Below are 14,169 nucleotides of genomic sequence, written 5' to 3' on the forward strand. Positions count from 1 at the left end.
AAATAATAATAATCTTATTAATGAACAGAAGAGTCTTCCTTCTCTAATGGCCCCAGCATAATAACTAACAGCTATTCCAAATTATAATTTTGCTGGAGAACTGTTTGAGCTATCTCATCTGAGGCATGACAGTACCAGGCTAACTATCTTATCTCAAATTCGAGGGAGGAAAAATTGGTTAACTCGATGTCAAATAAACACAGGGCACCAAGCATCCTGGCAAATGTCACTCTCAGACAGCTGCTCAATACCTCTTCACAAAGTTGGTTCCTCTGAAAAACTCCAGTTTCTCTACCTGGGCTGCCAAAATGCTAGTCCAAATATTGAGAAAGAATCTCGTTCCTGAATCTTGGAGAATATTTATGAGAGTGAATAAGGTGAACAAATAAAATCAATGGTAGAAAAACAATATGCAACTCACTTTCTTGTTGCTCCAGGCAAGTCTGTTGCTTAAACAATAACAACAGAATCTAATCAGTAAACTTCCCAGCTGCCAAAATTATACAAGCAACTTGCCTATTTAAAATGTCACATTTCCCATCTGATATAAATATTTGCCTTCTGCTCACATTCCTGAAGTGTAATACGAATTAGGCCCAAACTAAAAATCACCTTGGCACAAACTATTTAATTTCTTTTTCCCTTTCAAGTGACCCAAATTGCACATTATGAAAATTGTGAAGCCCTGGTGGTCCTTTCGGTAATTAGAATAGATCACTGAAGCCTGGATCGATTTTCAGCAGGGGCTTTGCACATTATTCTACACATAGGAGGGTCTTGACTAGTTTGTTCAAGTCTACTGAGACTTGGTTCAGCATTCAGTAACCTTTATAGGCAAATGCAAAACTGCCTGTTATCTGATTTCTGGAAAAAATCATACTAGTGAGACCATTTTTTAAAGAAAGTAATAAATCTGGCAATTAAAAGATGCAACTTGAAAATGTGTAAAGAAAAAGATGCAACAATAAAAGGAAAATGTTCAAAGGATAATTTAAAAGATTAAATCGGAATTGCTGGCTATGTTGGTTTCTGTCAATATTCAGACCTTATCATTGCTGGAAGGAAATGATAAGTTTAACCACCACAAAAATGCCCAAACTAGACATATCTGTGCCCTCCTATTAAACTGATTTTACACAGCAAATGTAATACAGGCAGATTTGAACTGTCTTCAAGTGACATCTTCACACTAACCACATCAGAACTGCGTGGGGTATGGGTTCCGAATGCAGATCACCAGATGTCACTGCAGAGCTTCAGAATTAGACTCTCCAGAGCAAGACCTAGGAATTTGGCTTTCTTACCATGATTCCCTCTCCCAATCACCCCAAACCCAAAGCAATGTGCTTGCTCTAAACATAGCTTCCTGACAGTCCTTAGCTCTCCCTTCTAGTCCAGCTGGAGCCCCTGTACTTCCCACAGCAATTCAGAACTACCCAGGGTGTAGAGTTAGAGAAGCCTCCATGAAAGATGTGATTCCTTTAGATCTCTGATCTCACTTAAATAAAATAAATAACTTAAAATCAGAGTCTACTGATTAATAGAGTGCTTGAGAAACAACTCTCCAGTGGAGTAGTGTGATGTTCAGAAGCAGAATAAAATTGCTAATACCAAAGTCTCACCAACTTAAGCAGCCAAAGAAGCCAGAGCAGGGGCTTGACAACCAATTTACAGATAGCCACCATCCCCAAGACAACTCTACCCAGTCACTTTAGCTCCCATCTGAGTATTTAAAAAACTGTCCTCTTCAGCAATAATGATCGTAATCCATGTATATGACCACCCAAAGACTATAAACAACAGCTAAGTCAACTGACCTGTGTCTAAAGTTTAATGCTGACTTTGAGACATTCTTGCATACTAATGAGGAATGGGTGTTTTCAAAAGAAATAAAAACTAATTTTGAATACATTTCAAAGATCCTTTGATCAACAAAGGATACCTATGCTTACCCAGAAATGTTAACTGAGAAAGGAAAAAACCATCACGCATATAAACATCAACGGCCTAGCACAAAGCCCCTACCAGTCCTGCTTAGTGAAAAAATGCCCACAAAGAACCATTTGCAACATGTCCGCAGTCTTCAGTAATTTACATACTTAAGATTTTTAGAAAACAAAAATTTGGATTTTTTAAATTTATTTTTGTGATCAATTCTGATATAATCTTTATGATCAATCATTATTTCTTATTCTCGAAAATAACTTCCATTCACAACACTGTGTTTCCAGGAAATATGAGGATGACTTTATGGTAGCTCTACTTGAGATAATTACTCAAGAATCAATCATGTGGTAAACTGTAGGAGCAGAAGGCAGTTTCAATTCATTTAAGACCAAAGGTTTACAATCCTCCAGAGGCTTTGAACAAGCTGGAGAAATATTACTTTTTGAAACAAATTTCACAACTTCATTTCCTGCTATTTCACATGAGGAAGAGGTAAGGATGGCCCCCAAAAAAGGAAGACACCTGTCTAAACCCTTATTTGTACTTTCTAGAAAGTGATCAGCAGTATGAAAAAGAAACAAAAAGCATACCCTTATTCATTTGGGGCTTAATGTCTTCATCCATGTCCAAATCTTCTAAATCTAGGAAGTTGTCTACCTAGAAAAGGATTAACATAATTTTATGCATATTAGACTTGAAGAAAAAAATTCCATGAAGAGTCAATGAATCCACTTCCACAACACTCAACTGAGCAGCAGAATCTACTTTGCTCATTAATTCTTGGGTCCCAGCTCAAAGCTTTTGTGTTCATGTGCTTTCCCATCTGAAAAAAAGCAGTGACTCTGGATGCTGGCCTGGATTTTGCAAGCACCATAGTCAGCTCTCTATGCTGAAAGGGAAAAAGAGAGCTTGGGAGTTTTTGCAAAGAGACTTTGTTCCACGTTCTCTCCCAGAATATATACCACCACCATGACAGTCCAAACCAGGGTTACTGGTTTTTGTTTTTGTGGTATTGCTTCTTGAGCCAATGGTAGTGGTGGGGATCTGGTTATTAACATAACAATCCACTTTCTTTTAATGTTGAAGAGCCAGAGAGAAGGAAAGAAAGAAAGCAGGAGAGAAAGGTTCATTCCGAACAAAATCATCCTGACCCAGGTAAATCACAAGAGAGGTGAGTAGGGCAAAAAATCAAGTGTTCGCTCTTTCAAACAATTAAAACTAAAAATTACTTCAAAGGAAAAAAGCAGAGCAAATGACCTTTACAGACACAATAGCAGCATTTCAATGAAAAGCTATTCCACATGGAATACTGCTTTCCACTGCAAGCTGACAATGAGACATTTTAGATTAGCAAACTGGTAACATTTCAGACATGAACTAATTCATCTCAGGGGAATATTAAGGGGTGTAAATAAGAAAATGATTTCACCAGTGGCATAAATGACATGTAGTAAAGGCATAAGGTCGCAATGCATTTTTGGGCTCATGACCTAAACATGGGCATAACAAAATACCTTGAAATTACAAACTAAGATTTCAGGATTGCAATTCAAAAGACAGCTGTCATTCTCCTCCTAGTTCTACTTATAATGGCAGACCAGAGCTACTCCATAGGAATTTAAATGGTAGCTTCCGTTGCTTATAAGTATATGACTGCAGTTATTACCTGGCATCCAAGTGACAGCAAAGGTTTATCTTCAATATGAGGGTTTTAGTAGTATAATTTGAAAATCGATCATACTATATTGTCATTTTTTCTTAAAGAATTGGGGTCACACTTCTCTCTCAAAGCACCCCTTCCATTTGTTAAGCTTTAAGGAAAAAGGATCCAGAACCTAGCCAAGCAAGGATAGCTTAAGATATTCAAACACTAATTTGAAAAAAAAAAAAGAAAAAGAAAAAAAGAAACTAGCAAAGACAAAATCTGCTGAAATCTCCAACTTTGTATAAAAGAAAGCATATGAGTCATGTAATGTCTGTCTGTTGTGGGTTTTTTACCATGCAAGAAAATTGAATCATACTTTACCTTGATCTTTCCTGCCCTGTTCAGATTACCTTGAAGGGAACTGCCAACTTTTTGGCCTTCATCCATCACTATCTGAAAATACAGTGAGGACATATTGATGGGAACATGAAACAACTAAAAATAAAGAAGCTGATCTTCTGTGATTTGTTAATTAGTTATGCATGAAAGACTATTCTCTAAGCCATAGAACTAATCAGGGAGCAGGTTTCAAGAGGTTTGACTTCTACTCCTGTACTCTAGACTCATCCACAATGTAACCTACAGACCAGTTAACCCAGCATTCTCATGTGTAAAACAGAACACTTCCCACCTCCTATTTCTTCTAAGGAATCTCTGATGGACAAACTGGAGAATGCTAATACAGTATCTTCAAATTATCAGAAAACAATGCCATTCAGCAATTGTTTCCCCCTCACATGCTGATCAAAGAATCAATATATAATATAAACCAATAATTGCCAGTAAAGCATGAAATCTCTAAGGAAAAATAGTTTCTGTCTCACAATCATGACTGAAACCAAGTTCTGGAAATAAAGAACTATGGGCCTGTGCTGTATATAGATTACTCAGAGATTCTTGTTCCCTTGTGTAAAATCACAATCTTTTACATAATTCTGTCTATAATATCAGAGAGAAGACATGATAAGGCATAAATAGAAACTCAAATGGCTTAAAAAGTAGGACAATGCCCACCATTATTCCTTGATAATGTAAAAACAAAGCCAAGGAGAATGTAAAGAGTCTCTAAGATCTTGAAGATTAGGAAGACAGCATCCAACATTTACTACAGAAGCCAGAATAACACTTTCTACTTTTAGTTAGCAAGATATGGATTTATGGCACGTAAAAGAAAGCCCCATTGTACACCAAGAAGTAGAGCAAGGAACTCTCCTGTCCCAAACAAAAGATATAAATAATTTCAAGAATTTATAGATGGCAGAACCAATACGGTTTTTAATACAATTGGGATAACAACATTACTGTCATAAATGACAGATGCTGAAATACTGAAATGTAATCATGATTTTCAATAAAATGCCCCAACAGCACTCCTTCTAGGATTAGGAGTTACTAATCACATGACCGACCAGTATTTATTGTGGCTTTGTTTTTTGGGTTTTTTTTTGTTTTGTTTTTGTTTTGCGGTGCTGGGGATCGAACCCAGGGCCTCATGCTTGCAAGGCAAGCACTCTACCGACTAAGCTATCTCCCCAGCCCCATGGCTTTGTTTTTAATTTAGGAAGAATGCCTTGATCCTCAAACTGTTTCTAAAATGGGCTATGGTATTACCTGTTCTTCTTCCAAACACTGTGATGAAGTATGATGAAATACAGTTGTGTTTCTAAGATGGTGGTCATTTGGTTCATTATTATGAGTAAATTTTACTGAGGTAAATATTTTTCCTGAAGAATCAGTTCCAAATGCTCTTCTTTTAATCACATTATCTTCTGAAATGATAAGTTTTACAGTGTTAGAAAGTCTCTACCACACCTATTTCAGTTCATTTTGTGTTCATTGAGAAACTTTTTTCCCTCCCCAAAAAAGAATACTTTTCAAAGAACTGTACAAGCAATGGTTGAGGCATTAAGCACTCTTAACTTTCAAAAGTTATGTCTAAAAATGCACAAATGATTACACATTTTACTCACCATTTAGCAAATATTTATTAACAAGTGCCCTACCACTGTTCTTGGTCATTGTTAAAAGGTACAGTATTTGCAGGACTTTTTAACATTGTTAGACTTACTCCATTTGTGCTAAATTTGAGATTTTTTTCTTTATACAGAAGCAGTGTATGGATGGTTTTAGAAAATTTCTAAGAGGAAAGAGAGCAATTATAAAATACACTCAAAATTCTCTGAGCCAGAATAACCACAACAAAATATTTTCAGTGGCTATCTTTCTACTTTTTATTATGGATTATATACTCCTAAAAACTAAAATGAAATCATGCTGCACATATTATAACACAATTTGCTAGTATTTCTTTTCATATCATTGAATATTCTTCTATATAATTTCAAGTTATAGAGAATTCCATTATATAAACACAAAATAATTTACTTAACCTATGTCTCTTCTTGGCTATTTAAAATTATAAACAATAATACCTTTGTATCAAATCCATGCATATTCATGACTATCTCCTTAGGTAAGGAAAGAGTCTGAGATTAATTTAAAATTAAAAGACAGAAAATCTTGATATTATGGTGCTATTAACAGAAATGGGAGGTAATGGATTAAGTTGAGTGAGAAACAGTAAATCTAGCTTTGGCCATGCTGCATTTGAGTTACCAGTGGACATTGTGGAGGTAATGACCCAAATGTAGCTGCATGTGTAGGCTATAATGTAGGAGAGACATCACAGCTACAGGTAAATAGGTTACTACCAATTACACTAAGGTAATAGCTCAGCAATAAAATTATTTTAATATTAGTAGTAATATTAGTAGAATATTAAAATTAATGAGTATTAAGTCATCAAGTGAAATGCTTTTTTATGAGCATCTCACAAATCATTTCATTTATAACTTGCAACACTTACTATTCCCACTTTAATCTATAGATAAGGAAACCAAGGCCAACAGAAAGACTAAGTAACTTGTTCAAGGATCAGAACCAGGCCTTCTTTTTCCAGAACCTTCTTTTTCCTCCTAACCACTATGCTTTGCTACCTAGAATAATACAGCAAATGAACAAAAGGGTTCAGACTAGAAGAAGAAAGAAGCTGAAAAAGGTGGGGTGGGGAAGTCCAAAAAAAGTTAAAAAAAAAAAAAAACAGAAAAGGAAAAGAAGAAAACATACAATAGCCAAAGAAGACCCAAAGCTGCAGGGCATAATCCAAACTAGAACTTGCTGTGACAAGGGCAAACCTAAGAATCTTTGTCTCAGATCCTGAGAAAAGTGATAAAGAAATCCAAAAGCAGTCAAATGGCAGGAATCAAGTCACTGTCCATTGTCAGTTGGGGAATCCTCCTCTAAACCCTATGAGACTTGACCCCGTGAAAATGTTCTAGAGATGCAGGGATGGTTTTGTCTGTATGTTCCTCAGGTGGCTTTCTAACTGAAGGCTTGTGAGACAGCCCAAGTGGCAAAGCGCCTGTGCTCGTTTCACTTGAGCTGTTAAGCTGCATGACATCAAAATCAGTGAGACGACCAGGCTGTTGTGATGATCACAAGCCCAGTGCAAGTCCAGTGTTGAAATCCGTTTTTTGTTTCTGAATATCCTGTTGTTAGAATTAAGACTTCTGGGGATGTCCTTAGGACATTAATACTGAAATACTGTTGGGGAACAGAGGTAAGGTAACCTAGTCAATAATACATCATTAATAAGCTAGAGGGGAAACATTGATATTGAATATATCACTTTCTCTTCAGAAAGGTTATATCCAAGAATAACACATGCTCAGACCAGCTCTCTACAACTGCCTACTGCACTAGCACCAGCAACTCGTAACTAGCCACTATAAGAGGTAACTTCTGCCTATTGCCCCAACAAATCCCCAGCAACTCTAGCATACGCTAAAGTCCCAGCCTTGAGTGCCAGGGATGGAAGAACTGGGGAGCTAAGAAAGGTGTTGGGAGGGTTGCTAAGACTTCTGATGGGGTGACCACAGTACCAAGTGGTCTCAGGACTCCCAGATGTCTTCCTCTCTGACAATCATGAAATGTCCTAAATCGGACCCAAAGTAACAATGAGCAGTTGTAGCAGGGTGCAGCAAGATAGGCATGGAGAGGCTTGGAAATGGGAGTTAACTGAGGAATGAAAGAGTTCTGCAAACTTCACTAAAGTTACAAGGGACGAGAAGACTTCCTGAGGTTGCCCCCACTCCTCAGTGCACTAATGTAATACGAGGTAGAACAGCTTCAGTTCTCCCTGTTCATCTTAAAAGTCAAGCACAACCTAAACCCAGTATTTACTAAAAAAAAAATACTATGTGCCTGGCACCACACTATTGTAATAGTGTTGACTTAAACACTTGAAAAGCACAGCGATGTGTGAAAATAAAAGATGTTCTATAAGGACAAATTCCTTTTGTTCTCATGATCACTCAATGTACTCCTCTACCATTTCCAATAAATCTCTCAGGTTATCTGACAGATAACGAGATGAAAATCCTTTGAAATAAAGAACAAAATATAATCAAGTCCCAGCTTCTGATGTTGATATGGCACGATTGTTTAAATCTCAGCTCTAACAAAATTCTTGTCCACTGTGAAAATTCCCCCCTTTTCGTAAACATAGTTTTAATTTTTAAAACACCAAAAGATGCAGTAAAGAACTTGTTCTGTGATTAAACCTATAAGTTAAGTCTCCTTCCTAAACATGGAAATCAGTTTCACAAGAATACACACTATATCCCTCCAAATATCCAAAAGAGCTCCTTATAAAGACTTTTATCAGGTTTTTAAACCTAGTAAATAGTTTGGCAGAATGAGATAGGAAAAAGTCCTTTTCAATATGATAATGTCAAAATGGCAGATACTGGCACAGCCTAGAACCTGAAGTGGCAGACAGCCTGATTACAGAGCCAGCTGCTGCCTCCCAGTGACCCTGGTGGCAGTCCACACGTGCCACCCAACTGCTCATCCCCTCTTCTTCTGTTTCTGTTTTTCATCAGAGTTCCTTACTACCCTTTCATCTTATCCCTAATGTTTCTTCCTTTGAAATACATGTCAGGCATAATACAGTTTAGAAATCTAACAGCAATGTTTCAGAGAACAAGTAGGTTGAGACCTGAAAGAGCATTTCTTTGGGCATTTCTGAGTCAAAACTTCAATACAGATGAGACAAAGCTTTCTCTAAAGGTGTTCAGAGGTTTTATTATTCTGAAGCAATGGAATTTCAATTTCCTTTTGATACCAAACAGACAAGCTTCCAACAGACCGGCCTTACCAGGCCACCACAACACCTTCAGCCTCTAATTTGGGACCAAAGGAAAAGGTCACACTCCTTGAAAAAAAATGGAAACTTTTGATGCCCTGGTAAATTAGACACTAACCACGTATTGATTATATATCTTTCAGATAAAAGTGATTATTTTTGGAGAACTTGATTTTGAAATAAACTTTTTTTAAGAAATTCAAATTCATCCACACAAAAGCCAGACAGACCAATGTCCATGTGCTGAGAAGCATTTCCACACGTTCAAAAAACTTTTCACAGGCCTGCACAACCAACCTCACAATTCATGATCAGATTCTGTCAGCAACCTCCAAGTGTCTGTTCTTCTGCACTATTGTCAATAGCAACGTAAATCAAGAGCATGTCCCCAGTCACAAGATGCTGCATATACCACTGAAAGGAAAGAAAAATTCATCAGGGGATTATTCTGTGCAAGTCTGAACAGTTGCAAATAGCCGTCTGCAAAGAGAATAGGGGATAAGCAATCATGCTTATAACAAGGTTGGGTACTTTGAAAGTCAAGGGGTGATTTTCACATTATACTTCTAGCCTAGAGCAATGTTTCTCTGGACAATAATGTTTGCTCTTGATTTGTCCAGCCAAACTACTTTACTCCACTGCTTCTTGATCACATGCTTCTTGCTATCTGGCCTCCCCTGGAGCAATAGTCGTTAGGATTAAATAAGCAATTTAAAAAACAATCAATCATAAATCAGGATAAGTCCAAAGAAGCTAAATTCAGCACATGAATGTTTTGTCTAAATTCCCTTTGCAGTGCTCTGAATTCCAACTGTTTTATGTTCTCCATTTGAAAGGGCACAGGGAGAAGAGGATTACCTCAGCCTGGCCAGTCAGGAGTAATTGTGCTTTCCCCCAGGCTCGATCATAATTGACTCATTATTCACAGTCACAGCCATCAACCTGCCAAGGCACAAATGCACAAGCCTGGCCTGGGAAAAAAAAAATGTATGTCAAAAGTCATAGATGAGGGACACAATGGCAATAAGATGAAATTTTTGAAATGTCCACAGTTAGACACTTACAGAGCAAATAACTGTGGAAAAAAAAAGTGTAAAGTTGCTGGACATTAATTTTCAGGAAGAAAATCTATATGATAGTTGAATTATGCAGCTAATTAAATCTAAAAGTTCTATTCTGGGCACCAACTATGTGCAAGGTTACAAAGATGGGTAAGGCCCAGTCACTGCTCTTACAAGGTTACAAATTAGGAAGTTATGATGTGCAAGCCAATAAAAGAGAAAGTACCTAAGGCAGACAAGATAAAGAAGGTGCACAAAAGAGATCCAAGATGGCGGACTAGAGGGAGGCTGTGTTCCTTGTCGCTCCCTAACTCTGGTTTCAAGCAGAGGATATCTGTTTCTTGGTGAGGCAGTTTTTGCTGCTTATCGATTCCCTGCTGTTTACCCCATTTGTCTGCTGTGACCACCTGCAGTCTGCCAGCATATTGATGCCTTTTTTGAGTGCAGATTGCTCACTGTCAGGTGCCTATCATCCGCCATTTGCCTGCCTCTTGCCTGTCCATCACCTGCCTTACAACTATCCATCACCCAACGCACAAGGTTCACCTCCCGATCATCCGACAACAGTCAGCAAACTGATTGCCAATGGCCAGTGGAGCACCAGCTGCCTGCTGTTGCCTGGAAGTTCACTGTTACAGTACCTACAGATTTGATTACACGTGGCTGACGCCATTTTGAGACAACACCCAGGCCCCATAGGACCGCTGGCCAGACTGACTCAGCCCTGTCTCCAGAAGCCCTCAGCCGGATCAATCACTCCCTGCCTCTGGGACCTTCACATCAACTGACTGCTCCCTGCTGCCAGCACCCCCAGACCAACTGACTGCACCCTATCACCAGGACCCCAGACCACCTGCACCTGGCCTCCAGGATCCTGCAACCACACCAAACACACCCAAATTCCAGGACCCCTGCCTGACCAACTGCACCCCACCTCTGGGACCTCCAGCTGACCATGTCCACACCCCGAGCTGCAGCTCCCATTTGCCAACACATCTGGAAGCCAGAGTGGCCATCTTGGATAATCCTGGAAGCCGGAGCTCCGATCTTTAGGTGGGGCAAATCCCATCAGAGACACCTGCTGGAGACTTGAAGCTCAATGTCAGGTACCTCTCATGCATCAGGCTACTGAACACTGGGAGGTTTCATTACTATATGACTGTTATACTGTAGATTTTCTGTTTTCTCCTTATTGAAAAATTTTAAGTTTTTATTTCTTTACTTTTCTTGCTCTCTTTTCCTTTTATTTGCCTGTTCCCTCAGAGTCTCTTTCTCCCTTTTTTTGCATGCTAACATTTTTTTATTACACTCTCACCCTTTCTATTATCTAGAACTTCTGTATATTCTTTTCTTATCCCATTAACAGCCACATTCTACATCCCTCTGCATCCTTTTGTCCTCCAGTAGAAACTGCAGACCTTATTGTAAATCTGTTCGTTTTACTGAAGATAATATTTTAAGTCATTCTGTTTATTATGACAATTTTGTTATTGTCCTCATAGGGGCTATTTCGTCTAGGATTGCATAGTGTCTGAATTGGGCACTGCTAATAACTGATCTCCCCTTAAAGAAAAGGTTTTGGAAACCTATAGGGCCACTATAAGGCTATAGGGGGAAATCTGCAATACCCCAGATCTGCACTGCTAGAGGGGAAGATACATGAACAACATGAAAAAACAAGGGAAGAAAATGATCCAAACAAATCTAGATTCTATATTAATAGAATCCAATGACAGTATGGTAGAAGAAATGTCAGAAAAGGACTTCAGATTATACATGATTAAGATGATTCGTGAAGCAAAGGATGAGATAAGAAAGCAAATTCAGGCAATGAATGACAAAACCAATAAGATGAAAGAGCACCTGCAGGAAGCAAAAGATCATTTCAACAAAGAGGTAGAGATTCTCAAAAAAAACCAAATGGAAGTCCTTGAAATGATGGAAACAATAAACCAAATAAAAAACTCAATGGAAAGCATCACCAAAAGACAAGATCACTTGGAAGACAGAACCTCAGACAATGAAGACAAAATATATAATCTTGAAAATAAAGTTGCCGAAACAGAGCAGATGGTTAGAAATCATGAACAGAAACTCCACGAACTATGGGACATCATGAAAAGATCAAATTTAAGAATTATTGGGATTGAGGAAGGCACAGAGATACAAACCAAAGGAATGAACAACCTATTCAATGAAATAATATCAGAAAATTTCCCAAACCTGAAGAATGAAATGGAAAATCAAATAGAAGAGGCTTATAGAACACCAAATGAACAAAATCACAACAGATCCACACCAAGGCACATTATAATGAAAATGCCTAACATTCAAAATAAAGATAGGATTTTGAAGGCTGCACGAGAAAAGCATCAGATTACATATAGGGGGAGACCGATACGGATAGCAGCAGACTTCTCAACCCAGACTCTAAAAGCTAGAAGGGCCTGGAACAACATATTTCAAGCTCTGGAAGAACATGGTTGCCAACCAAGAATCCTATACCCAACAAAACTAACCTTCAGATTTGAAGATGAAATAAAATCCTTCCATGATAAACAAAAGTTAAAAGAATTTACAAATAGAAAGCCTGCACTACAGAATGTTCTCAACAAAATATTCCATGAGGAAGAAATGAAAAACAACAATGGAGGTCAGCAAAGGAAGGAACTACCTTAGAAAACAAACACTCAAAGGAGAAACCAAGCCAACTTAAAAACCAAAAATAAGCCCAAATGACTGGGAATACTAATCATATCTCAATAATAACCGTGAACATTAATGGCCTAAACTCATCAATCAAAAGACCTAGACTGGCAGAATGGATTAAAAAGTAAGACCCAACAATATGCTGCCTGCAAGAGACTCATCTCATAGAAAAAGACATCCACAGACTAAAGGTGAAAGGATGGGAAAAAAACCTATCACACAAATGGACTCAGTAAATAAGCTAGGGTTTCCATCCTTATAACAGATAAAGTGGACTTCAAGCCAAAGTTAGTCAGAAGGGATAAAGGAGGACATTTCATACTGCTTAAGAGAACCATAAATCAGGAAGACATAACGATAGTAAATATTTATGCCCCAAACAATGGTGCATCCCTGTACATCAAACAAATCCTTCTCAATTTCAGTAATCACATAGACCACAGTACAATAATTCTGGGTGACTTTAATGCACCACTGTCACCACTAGATAGATCTTCCAAACAAAAACCAACCAAAGAAACCATAGAACTCAATAACACAATCAATAACCTAGACTTAATAGACATATATAGAATATTCCATCCATCAACGAGCGGATTCACTTTCTTCTCCGCAGCACATGGAACCTTCTCAAAAATAGATCATATCTTATACCACAAAGCAGCCCTTAGGAAATGCAAAAAAAATAGAGATACTGCTTTGTGTTCTATCAGATCATAATGGACTGAGAGTAGAAATCAATGACAAAATAAAAAATAGAAATTATTCCAACACCTGGAGACTAAATAATATGCTATTGAATGAAACATGGATAACAGAAAACATCAGGGAGGAGATTAAAAAAATCCTTGGAGGTCAATGAGAATGACGATACAACATATCAAAATCTTTGGGACACTATGAAAGCAGTACTAAGAGGAAAATTCATTGCATGGAGCGCATTCCAGAAAAGAATGAAAAGTCAACAACGAAATGACCTAACATTACAGCTCAAAGCCCTAGAAAAAGAACAGAATAACAACAAAAGTAGTAGAAGACAGGAAATAATTAAAATCAGAGCTGAAATCAATGAAATCGAAGCAAAAGAAACAATTCAAAAAATTGACAAAACAAAAAGTTGGTTCTTTGAAAAAGTAAACGAAACGGACAAACCCTTAGCCACACTAACAAAGAGAAGGAGAGAGAAAACTCAAATTACTAAAATTCGTGATGAAAAAGGAAATATCACAACAGACACCACTGAGATACAGAACATAATGAGAAGCTACTTTGAAAATCTGTATTCCAACAAAATAGAAACTACCAAAGACATTGACAAATTTCTAGAGACATATGCTCCTCCCAAACTGAACCAGGAGGACATACACAATTTAAACAGATCAATATCAAGCAATGAAATAGAAGAAACATTAAAAACCTACCATCCAAGAAAAGCCCAGGACCAGACGGATTCTCAGCTGAGTTCTACAAGACCTTCAAAGAAGAACTCATTCCAATACTTCTCAAAGTATTCCAGGAAGTAGAAAAGGAGAGTACCCTAC

The 14,169-nt window shown here is 37.8% G+C and overlaps 1 protein-coding gene across 2 annotated transcripts in view; it reads right to left on the minus strand.

Annotated features, from left to right (window-relative positions):
- The window catches only part of IFTAP (intraflagellar transport associated protein), a 61,987-nt gene that overhangs the window by 12,147 nt on the left and 35,671 nt on the right, over positions 1–14,169 (minus strand). For both annotated transcript variants that reach the window (XM_079104418.1, XM_079104419.1), the window contains exons 3-5: positions 5,264–5,421; positions 3,974–4,045; positions 2,538–2,604 (exon numbers count right to left, since the gene is read on the minus strand). In XM_079104418.1, coding sequence (XP_078960544.1) covers positions 2,538–2,604; positions 3,974–4,045; positions 5,264–5,421 — 297 coding nt within the window. The remainder of the gene's footprint in view (positions 1–2,537; positions 2,605–3,973; positions 4,046–5,263; positions 5,422–14,169) is intronic.

This window comes from Sciurus vulgaris, assembly GCF_902686455.1.
Source record: "Sciurus vulgaris genome assembly, chromosome: 11".
Classification (NCBI taxonomy): domain Eukaryota; kingdom Metazoa; phylum Chordata; class Mammalia; order Rodentia; family Sciuridae; genus Sciurus; species Sciurus vulgaris.